At 34.4% G+C, this 12,264-nt stretch overlaps 1 protein-coding gene across 1 annotated transcript in view; it reads right to left on the reverse strand.

Annotated features, from left to right (window-relative positions):
* LOC145677075 (spatacsin-like) overlaps positions 1-12,264 on the reverse strand; it is a gene marked incomplete at its 3' end in the record, with an annotated part of 101,088 nt that overhangs the window by 10,261 nt on the left and 78,563 nt on the right. Inside the window, exon 9 of the mRNA XM_081747754.1 lies at positions 8,200-8,369. Coding sequence (XP_081603880.1) covers positions 8,200-8,369 — 170 coding nt within the window. The remainder of the gene's footprint in view (positions 1-8,199; positions 8,370-12,264) is intronic.

Raw genomic sequence — 12,264 nt, forward strand, 5'->3', positions numbered from 1 at the left:
CTTCGCTTTTTTGCTTGGGAAATTTTGGGCTTTTTTGAAAATTCTGCTTTAAATTGATAAACCAGATTTTGTTTCGCTTCTCTACAACACAAAAAGTCATTTAATTAGTGGTTAATGCCGATAATAATATAAAACCTCGAAAATAAACCATGAATTTCGAAAAGATATTTCAAACAGTTTTACTTCTCAACATATTTACATTATGAATTCCAAAGGATTAACCAATGTATATAATAAGATTTTTTTTTTTAACCTCCTACATACAAAAGTAAGCAGGGTTGGCAAGAGCCATGGTTGTTTTTGAAAATGCCAAAAACCCGTTTTTGGGGGGCAGTTTAAACTAGGCTTTTTTGGTTTAAACCAGGTTTTTTTGGGTTTAGATATTTTGCTTTATGTATTTATATTACATATTGACAGAAATAAGTTTGTTTCGCCTTGGTGTTATTATGCAACAATGGGGTTATGCTGGAAGAGGTCACATAAGCTTAAAGAAATCCGGTCAGTAAATTTCTTAAATTGAGAAACTCCCGCCCTAGCCATCGGGAAAATCCCGTCATTACTCTAAATGTAAAAAAATAACGGAAAAAATTCTGTTATTGCTTTGCATGTAAAATTTAAAGGTCAACGTATCATAATCAGTACGCTAAAACTGAGGTATTAAATTACAAATTTAGTGCGTACATATCATTGAAAATACAATCCAAGCTAATGTTGGAAGCTACGTAGGCAATCGATAAATTTTGTCAATTTATATCAGTATATTTAAGCAACCTTGGCTTCTTTATAAAACAACAGGCATTCAGGCAAGCAGAAATATACAATTTCGTTTCGTTTCGTATGTTCAGGCTTAACATCCTTACGTAATACTGAGGTTATCAAGGAGAAGACTTTCGCTTAAAGTGACATCCGAACCGCTACTTTGTTTACGCATGAAAGAAGGGTTGTGGTTCGACCGAGAATTGAACATGGGACACCTTGATTAAAAGGTGAAAAGGAAATAAAACTAATGCAGATGGTTTGATGTATGGAAACGTCACCATGAAGTTCACACGATTCGCATTTTTCGTACCTTTTATTTTTTTTTCGGTTTAAACCAGTTGTTTATTTAAAAAAAAAGAAGAAGAAAAACAGCTGGTGTAAACCAGCCAACCCTAAAAGTAAATACTTCTTTTAAAAAAATACTCAAATAAGTAGCAAAATTCTATGTAGTATTTTTACTTCAAAATATTCCATGCCCTCTTTTTGGAACAAAATAAAATTAAAATAAAACATAAGAAAAATACTTAGATTTATATGATACACTTAAAGGCTGCATACCTAGAGCTTTTGGTTTTGTATATTCTTGAAATTCTATAGTTTTATATAAGCACCATCACGGCTTATTCAGTCCTCAAGTTTTCTGTATTTTTAACAAGAGGGATTGAACATGAAGGGTGTGAGATAAGAACATGGTAACCCATAATTTTACTATTTTAAGAAATTAGAAATTTTCTGCTGCACAATCCATTTTGAAAGTCGGAAAGCTGATTTTTCACATAAGTCTATACATGAGGGATTAAACGAAGCGGTATGCGTTGCTGCCTATCTGATGCTGCGTAACTCAGCAACTGAAAATTTGTTAGTTACCATGTTCTTGGCTCACACCCTTCATATCATTATGGAACTCTCCCCACCCCACCAACACACACACAAAAAAAAAGGACTACGGAATATATTTAAGTTAAGATAAATACAACTGCACAACAAACATGATTGACTGAAGCTTTTGCGCTTCTATCGAGAAGTCCGGAATTCAACTCAGCATTCGACCATTCTGACAAAACTTTTCTTCATTCCATCTATGAAGTAGAAATAGTGCGTGTACTGTGAGTTGGCTGACTTCATTTCTTATTGTTTTTAAATCGTTATTATTACTAATTACCAGCAGTGACGGTTTTGCGAGGGTTAGGGGGGGCGGTCTTTCGGACTGAAGCCTGTTCCCCAAAATTACGGAATGTCTAAAACAAACGAAATATCTATTAGTTATGCCTTTACTCATTAACTTTAAGCTGCCGTCAAATAAAAATTACGAATGTTTAGAAAAACTAAACATTAGTAAGAAAAAAACCCTCCCAAAATACTTTTCTAAATCCGCCACTGATTCTCAGTATAAAATGATCTTCAAGGTTGTATCCGGAAGATTATCGTTAAATATATAAACGAAACGAAATACAGTATTAGTTATGCCTGTACTCATAAACTTCAAGCTCCTCCCAAATAAAATTAGGAGATTTTAGAAAATGAAACAATCAGAGAAACCCGTCCCAAAGTACGTTTCTAAATCCGCTACTGATTATTTGTATAAATTAGTATTCAAGGTTGTATCCGGAAAATTATTGCTAAATCGTTGCACAGCTACAGTATAACAGAAATGTGGAAGTACGGTTAGACGGATATATTGAAAAACGTACGCTTTGACGGATATATAGAAAAACGTAAGTTTAACTTCTGCGTTAGAAGCTTGAGTACTAAGCTCTTAGAAATGAAACAGACGACAAACTGAAATGATATCGAGAAGAAAAAATATCGATAACTCAAAAGTTAAAATAAAGTTAAATAGCCTCTAAAATTGCCCTCAAATACTACATTCTTCATGTTAGCTTTAATTCGTAAAACATGTGCTCCATCCATCTTGATGGTGAATTTTAGAGCGAAATATGGCATTTATGTCATGGAATTCTTATCTAAGTATAGAATATACTATAAGAAAGCTATTTAGATAGAAAAATCATGAAACTGAAATACAGCCAAAATTTCCAAAATTCTCGTTTTTTTCCCAAAAAAGCCGGCTTTTTATGTGAAAAAACCATCGATTCAAAAAAGCCGGCTTTTTTGCATCTCTACTATTTTTATGAAATCTGAAATAACTTTCTGTCTATACAATAGTCTAACTATCCGGCCTAATGGGCAAATCGAATAACAAAAAAACATTCAATAAATACTCACTTCCTGAAACACCCACCCATAGCATTAAAAACTCAATTCTTATTCCAAAAACAGCTCTTATTCATTTTTCTGACCTCTTGGTACAGACCAGTACTTAATAAACATTTCCTATGTTTTGTAACAATCGTGTTAATAATTTATTATAGAAAAAGAAAATGCAAAAATGAAAATTGTGCAATATTGTACACATTTTAAGTCGCATTTTTAAAATAACTAAACGTTAAGAAAAAAACGGTTTTTTTTTTTTACACAAATTACATGTCCTTATTACATATATCTTAATTTATTAAAAAGAAATATTCTTCCAAAACTAAGTCGCATAGTACGGAGCAAGCCGGTAGCCAGCCCCCTAGACCCCCTGAATACGGGCCTGGTACGGAGATCTGATACTAGAGATGCGGATAGTGGAGAATCTGCTGCATTTTTTATTTATTTATTTTTTACTGGTACAGATAAGTTGTACATGAAGTGCAGGAACTTTGCTGTGTTCAAGATGTTATTTTTAGTTTTTTGCAAAATTGTTGTGGAAGTTTTTTGAAATTTCCAGTGCCTATTTTCATATTTTAGTGTCTAAACATCCGGATTCGAGTTATGAAATACAGTATATGTAGGTAGGAAACCTATTTGTATATAAGGTTTTGTGTCCAAACATTTCGCGCCCAAGCGACCGCACTTAAACGTCTGGCCCCCAAATGTCATGGACCCTGACCATCGAAATGCTTGTTTCAAGGCGAGTCCTCTTGCATCTCACCATCGTGGTGCTTGTTTTAGGAGAGTCTCCTTGCTTCTCACACATCTCCATTGTTTACTGAAACAAATGTTCGAAATGGTGTCCGTTTTCTGCAACACACATTGCAAGTGTTACATGTACAGCGAGAGTCTGATCATGGATTGCGACGCACGATCGCAGTCCTTGCTTCATAGACTGTAATTTGAATGATAAAGAATGTATCGCAGAAAATAGTCACCATTTCGAACATTTTCTTATCACCTGTCAACGGCGTTTAGGGATGGGCACGAGCAAGTTCGAGCGAGTTTTCTGTGAAACTCGACTCGACTAGATTTCTTTGAGCTCGACTCGAAACAAACATATTTGAGCTCGACTCGAAAAATTCCCTCCAATTCGACTCGAATTCGTGTCGAGTTTCGAGTCGAGTCGAGTCGAGTCGACACAAAACGAGCCAAATCCTGTGTTTAGTTTCAAGTACTCTCTTCAAGTATCCTACATAGACATAATTATTATCAACGATACTACTGCATATTATTATTATTATTATTATTATTATTATTATTATTATTATTATTATTATTATTATTATTATTATTATTATTACAACACCGTGTATAAATATGAAAGATAGGCGGTTTGTATCTCAATACTAGAAACTAGTTGTCTTCCGACCTAGGTAGTCGTGAAGCTTAGGAGGCAAGGACATCGTTCAGAAGGTTCTGGGTTTGAGATCCAGAGGAGGAAGTATTCTGGCTCGAGCCAAAAAACTTAAAAGTTATAAGGCGCCGTCTAAACAAGTTCAAAACTGCTCGGCCCGGGCTTAGACCTATCAACCGCTAGAACAGCTCGGCTCACATCTCACTCACTTACGAGCCGAACCGAACAATAAGCCGAGCTAACAGTTCACCCAACCGAACCTGCTCGAGCTCTAGACTCAATTCAACAAAACCGAGGAAATGGCTCATCCCAACCGAGCCGATGGCTCACCTCAAGCGAGCTGGCTCGAGACATCGGCTCAGTTGAGCCGAGGAGAACTAAGGTCGTTATAAAACTCCCTTGTCGTCTTGTTATCGAGACGAGACTAGAGACGACCAGTGTCCCCTCTCGTGAGCAGCACAAAAAGTATTCCACATTACTGCTTACATTTTACATGACTTTCACTTTGCAGTCTCATCACGCCATCATTTCAAAACAAGTTAAAACGAGCTGAATGAGTGAGCTATTTATCAAACTCGATTCGACTCGAAACTCGAGTTCATAAACAATGACTCGGCTCAGAACTCATAGTTCGACTCGGCCCATCCCTAACAGCTTTTACCCATTTTGATTTTTTGTAGATGACTGGGCTATCTATCACGCAACGAAAAAAATTTTTTAATACAAAAGTTGTGTGTTTTTACATGGAGAATGGGAATCAGGAATAAAAGAACGGAGTTACTATTTAACATTTCGAAGTTGACCCCTTCCCGCCCCCGGGGGGTGGGGGTAGAAGGTCGAGTGCGGTATCATTGGATGTCCCCCTTCGAGACGAACAACTTTTGATACAAAGTTTTCAAAATCCGATTTGTAGTTTTCCAGATATTCCCAAAAACAGTTTTAAATGCCACATTTTTCGTGTTTGTAAGCCATTTTGATTTTTGTCGATTACAGAGCCATCTATCACGCAACGAAAAAAATGTTCAATACAAAAGTTACGTATCTTTTCACGGAGAATCAGAATATGCAATAAAAAAAATGGTGGTTCCTATTTAAGATTTCAAAGTTGACACCCCTCCCGCCCCGGGGGGTGGGAGTAGGGGTTTGAGTGTGGTATCATTGGATGTCCCCCTTCGAGACGAACAGCTTTTATTACAACTTTTTCAAAATCCGATTTGTAGTTTTCCAGATATTCCCAAAAAGTTTTAAATGCCTCATTTTTCGTGTTTGTAAGCCATTTTGATTTTTGTCGATTACAGCGCCATCTATCACGCAACGAAAAAAAAATGTTCAATACAAAAGTTACGTATCTTTTTACGAAGAATCAGAATATGCAATAAAAAATGGTGGTTTCTATTTAAGATTACAAAGTTGACCCCCCTCCCGCCCCCGGGGGCTGGGAGTAGGGGTTCGAGTGTGGTATCATTGGATGTCCGACTTTGAGGTAAACAACTTTTATTACAACTTTTCCAAATTCGATTTGTAGTTTTCCAGATATTCCCAAAACAGTTTTAAATGCCTCACCCGGTATGTATATATATAGGCCCTAAGAACACCAAGGCGAGGCTCCTCGATGATTTTTTTTTTTTAAAAAGTAATCATCAGAATTCTATCAGCAAGATATTTTTTTTTAGTTATTTGTTACTTAACATTACTCAGATATTTTTACATAATGACATAAAAGGTAGTTCATAAGTAACTGATAAAATAATGGTTTGAGGAGCTCTCCTCTCCCCGTTGGCATACTTGGAACCTTTTCATTTAAAGGCAGTAAACATTGTAATTGTAACGATCTTAGACATTGTAACATTCTACGAAATCTATTGCTTGCTACTATTGTTCAGATGCACAATAGCATGAATTCAAAGGAAGGGTGTATTACAGTTGTAGTTTGCTTGTCAAAAATCTGTATTGTACAGTGTAATTACGTAACATGTTTATGAATATATTAAGTAAGATTTGTTAACTTTGAATATTTTGGTATGTCATATATATTAGCACATGTAAAATATATTGTTTATGAGGCAGAGTAGTCACCCAAGAATACTGCAGCTGTGTAGAGGAAACGAAACAAATTTTGAGTTTTGAACACGAGAGAACAGATTCGCTTATGAACAAAGAAAACTTAAAATAACACCACTACTTTTAATTATAGAAACATGTAACTCAGCAGGTTCGTCGAGCCCCTCCCCCTTTGGTATGACATGATACATAAAATAACTTGGTATTCCTAGATATATATATACCTAGAGACAGACAGAGAGAGAGAAATATACACCAATGTCAGAAATGTAAAGCAGCGAGGTCCAAAGGAGGTTCTGGTATTCCGTACCCCCCCCCCTCACCTTGAAATTTTACTCTGATATTTTTTATACTTAAAAATTTATCTCTCCACACTTCCACTCACAAGTAAAGATTTGACTTTTTTTTTGTTTGTTTTGTTTTGTTCAGGTTTACCAAAAACAGTTCATTTCTTCAATGAGCTCTACTTCTGAGGTAATCACAAACATAAAATAATACAACTAAGTGTCTCGTGACTGCAGAGAGCAGAACTCCTTCACTGCATGTTCTTTTATGAAACGCGGTGCAGGATGCCAGTGATGTATACCACTTTGACCCGTAATGCTGAAAAATGAAATATTCGCCCTCGTGGTCAACTGCTCAGAAAAATACTCCACGATTAAACGGCAGAGTTCATATTGTCTTCAGAGAATACACGATCGACAATTAGCGTACTCATAACCGGACAGAGAATACCAAAGGACCCCGCACAATCCTTATGAAAATTGGATTACGGTGGAATTACTTGAAACCGTGATATGTTGTAGATATTGTGTTCCTGAGAAAAAGTCTCAATGGGCACAACCACCAATCGCTGACTGTCCACTACGAAGTTACATTTTTCAAAGCACCCAAAGATAATGATATTCTGAATTTCGGTTAAAATGACTATAATCGTGATATGTTGTCGATATTGTGATCCTGAGAAAAAGTATCAATGGACACAACCACAAGTCACTTACCGTTACCTTCTGCTGTTTTCAAAAAAGTGGCCCTGTAGTGACCACACGGTCATTGATTGGTGGATGTGCCCATTTAGATATTTTCTCAGGATCACAATATCTACAACATATCACGGTTTCAAGTAATTCCACCGAAATCTGGAATATCATTATCTTGGGTGCTTTGAAAAATGTAACCTCGTAGTGGACAGTCAGTGAGTGCTGGTTGTGCCCATTGAGACTTTTTTTTCAGGAACACAATATCTACAACATATCACGGTTTCAAGCGATTCCACCGAAATCAATTTCCATAAGGATTGTGCGGGGTCCTTTAGGATCACGAAGGAAATGTTGGCGCAGCAAACATGAATTTTGTGTACGTCTAGTATTTGTCAGTGCTTATTAGTATTCTACATTTTGACAAAGGATAGCCTCCACTTCTTGAGACATGCACAGTAGTGAATCCAAATGTCAATCTACAATTGCTCATTAGCGAATTTCAGTATCTCATTCACTTGCTAGTTCCTTTTTAACTCTTACACTATTATACATTGAAAATGTTTCATGTGGAAAAGCTCTATGGCAGAGCTTCCAAATATTTGATACCTTTCTAAAGACGTAGACTAATTGGTTGCTCGGGATGACAGCAAATCGTAGATGTATTTAATTGGTCGAATTCAGTTTTCTGTGTGTCACCTACAACTTCCTTACACGTTAGCGTATGCACTATATTACTTTCTTCAGTTTATTGACTATGTCATATTAATTGTTGATTGTAACACTTACCTTTCATTATAACTACTAATCTTCTTGGCATAACCTTGGAAGAACTCAATGGCAGCATCTACTGAAATTTGTTCCTCGTGGAAAGATTGATTACACTTATACCAAAATTCAATACGAGAGTCTTCCGTAGTTAGTAATTCATTCGAAGCCTCCTGGAAGTCGTGAGTCCACTGAAATGAATTTAAATCTTTACAAAATGCATGCGCCGTATTTGAAAAATTAAAAATATTACTAAATATTACCTAATACAAGAAGTGTTCAGCAGTATTTGCAATTCGCTAGTTTAAATATCAATATCTAATTATTGATGTTTTCTGTAAATAAATATAAGCTCTTTTCCTCTTATTCAATTTGCTTCCAGGTATATCTTAAAAAACTTGTTACAATAGTCTTGCTATCTGCAGGTCATGTCATAAAATCCTAACTAGTCGACTTTATAAGACCATGTAACTGTACCAGCATTTAGAATATAATAGTACGGTCAATGTAACGGTAAAAGTGTGACATCAAATAAATTTAATGCGCTTTTCACTACTAGTACTTAGTATTAGTACTGACTGAATCTATCATACTCTGCTTGAAAATTTTGGAATCCTCGCGAATTTCTAATAACCTGTACAGTGGATAATGCATAAATATAAACCATGACATTCGACAAAGGAAATCAATTAAAATAAAGACATTCATTGCTTTCATAAAATAAAAGAACATTTAACAACGTTTTTTAGAATATTTAGTTGGGTTGTAATCTTTAAAATCTTAATGATTCACAAGCCTGCATGGAAGATAACAACTATAAACGCAAATGAAGGATTATGAAACTTTTTGTTGAAAGGATGAGCAACTAGAAGAATTGATAGTACGCCAAGTAAACTCAAAGACACGATATTTATCCACCACAAACACGTCTTGCCTACAAAAAGCATGTCGCGAAGAATGCTTATTTAAATAGTTTTAATACCCTATCTCTTAATTCCACGAAAATATTAGAGCTATAATTAATATTTTCTGACTAGAGTATGTACTTCTTTATTAAAAATCAAAATATTTCGTAACAATTATCTTCCTCAGACGTTAATATGTATGTTCATATTAATGTAGGCAATAGAGACTGGTACAGTTACGTTATGGAGGAAGTTACTAGAGCCATAATTTCAATGTGTGTTCCGAATATAAATAAGACTTATACAAAAATAAAACTAAATATAGTAACTTAATTACATTAGCTTTATTTTTAATTTTGGAATTTAGTATCCCAACATAGAAAATTATAAATAAGTTTAAAAATAGTCGCAAATATTATTCAGAAAAATACCACGTATAGTAAGCTGACGAGAATTTTCTATAGACACAGTTTATTGTAGTGGTTGGAGTGCTATCTTTCAAATAAAGGAGTGTGAGGGATTGATCTTGAAGGATATTTTTATTTCTTCGTGTGCTATTACAGAATGACTTCAGAACCGATTTTAACAACACAAATTTATCTTGGTTTCTGTAACGTAACCTAAATGTCATTATTTGAGTATGCCTTGTCACCAGGTACTTAGTTTAACTAATCAAAGAACAGGATTTATTGCCAAACACTTGTGACTCCATACTTGCATTAATACTATTATAAGTGTACATAAAATGTACAGTATTTCTGATGTTTGCAATACTCTAGCAGCCTTTGTAACACTAAATGACAAGAGTGATTTAACGCATTTTTGAATGGTGTATGTGTGTTCGCGCATGAAACCAATAAAGATTGGGGAAAATATTTAGTAAATGTAGGAGGAAGAAAGTATGTCACTTTCGGCAATAATATTGAGTGAGAGTGTTACAAATGCAACACATTTTTTGTAGCATTACTCAATTCATTACATATTTTAAACGAATGTGCAAAACGAAAACAGGCAAAAAAGACACGTATAATTCAGTGTTGCAACGGCTAATGTTACATCAAGCATCGAAATGCCATGTTGCAAATAGTTCTACAACAACAAGAATGGATTTAAGAATCACAAGGAAACATATGCATAAAGTATAATACCAAACCATTGAACATCTTAATCATAATAATGCATTACAGATTCTTACGGTTAAATTCTTAAGAGACAAAAGCCGAAGTACCGATATTTTAAGAGGTTTGTGATTCGTCAAAGGGTATAAATACATATATGCTATTATGAAAATAAATACTACTACTACTACTACTACTACTACTACTACTACTACTACTACTACTACTACTACTACTACTACTACTACTACTACTACTACTACTACTACTACTACTACTACTACTACTACTACTACTACTACTACTACTACTACTACTACTACTACTACTACTACTACTACTACTACTACTACTACTACTACTACTACTACTACTACTACTACTACTACTACTACTACTACTACTACTACTACTACTACTACTACTACTACTACTACTACTACTACTACTACTACTACTACTACTACTACTACTACTACTACTAATAATAATAATAATAATAATAATAATAATAATAATAATAATGTTATTTAAGCAATTTGGCATATCAGGCAACTCTGGAAATAAGAAAAATGTGCGTTTTCAACACTACTTAAATTATCACAACATGAAATACTGATTTTTTTAATGCTACCAACATTAATATTGGTTTGTTTTTAATGTTATTTGCTAACCATTTTTCATATTTCTGGAATATAATTTGTTCAACTTTATCCGAAACATAGGCGCCAGCAGCACATAAACTCCCGGGTGTTCACACAACCGGGAGTCCTCCCCAGGAAAATTATTTTTTTTTAAATGTCTTCGTGTATTGTGTTAAAGCATTTTTGACTTAAAAAACAAACAAAAAAGTTAAAATATTTGTGTTTTATTTTTACCTTTGATAGTCTAGATTTTTGGAAAATGTGGTACTAAAAACACACTTACGGTTTGTTTGTTTATTTAAACAGTAAAATTCAACTTTGTTTTACAACCAGTAAATTCAACTTTGTTTTACAATTTTAATTAAACTTAAATCATACCAAGTGTATGTCAAAAACAAAATAATGATAAAAAGTAGTGTGAAGTGAATACTCAGGACTAATAAAGATTTTAAAACAAGTTTTAGACTGACAAGCCTACAACTAAGGTAAATGAGGCTCAACAATGTATAGTTAAAAAATTAGTTGACTATTTTTTAAGCTAAACTAAACTCGACGAAACTCATAACAGTTTCTTATCTCACACATACCATCTTACGTGAAACTGAAAAAAGATTCCCTAAGCCAATTCAAAATCATTTACGAAGGTCTTCAAACTTCACACTTTCAATTACAAGAACAAGACCCATGCAACACCCCGGAAAGTCTACCATAGAAATGCAAGAAATTTATATGTAGAATCTGTTCTACATTCAATACGTGTTAACACTTTCCAACATCTCACACAGATAATCACAGACACTCTTGTAGCTCTCAAATACATAAAATCTCTCTCCCTACTGGCCTAGTGGGTAGCGCGTGTGCTTTTGGTGGACGTTCTTTCCGGTTCGATTATCGGTAGGAGAGAATAAAGATTAATTTCACAATCAATCATTTTCATTAACCATACCTCTCCTTTAGCCTATAGGGCAAATGTGAGACGTTACACTCAAAAATTTCATTTTCGTGCATTTTTTAAAAATTATTCTTTCTATATAATTCTAATTTGTATTATATCTGATTATTATCATTCTTATTTCTTAATACTTTATGCTTTACTTAATTATTAATTTATTCATGTTATAAAGAAAGAATTTTCTTTGTTGTTGGTTGGTTTGCTTACTGTTCAACCTATTTGATAATTCTTTCACCATCACACTACTCATGGGTGGTTATAGACAGGGAATTTTGTCACGCTAAAATTGAGAAAGCCGACAAGAACATGGAATGCCTGTAGACATAACTAAATTTGTCAAAATCGCAAGGTTGTTAGGGAGCTACTTGAATTAAGAAGCACCGGGTTCTAGTTTCTATATATATTAAATTAATTCATCAGTTTTCTGTCCTCAATGGCAGAACAAGTGCTGCAAATTCAGAAGTTTC

This window comes from Thermobia domestica, unplaced genomic scaffold (assembly GCF_964235325.1).
Source record: "Thermobia domestica unplaced genomic scaffold, izTheDome1.hap1.1 HAP1_SCAFFOLD_605, whole genome shotgun sequence".
In the NCBI taxonomy this organism is placed as follows: Eukaryota; Metazoa; Arthropoda; class Insecta; order Zygentoma; family Lepismatidae; genus Thermobia; species Thermobia domestica.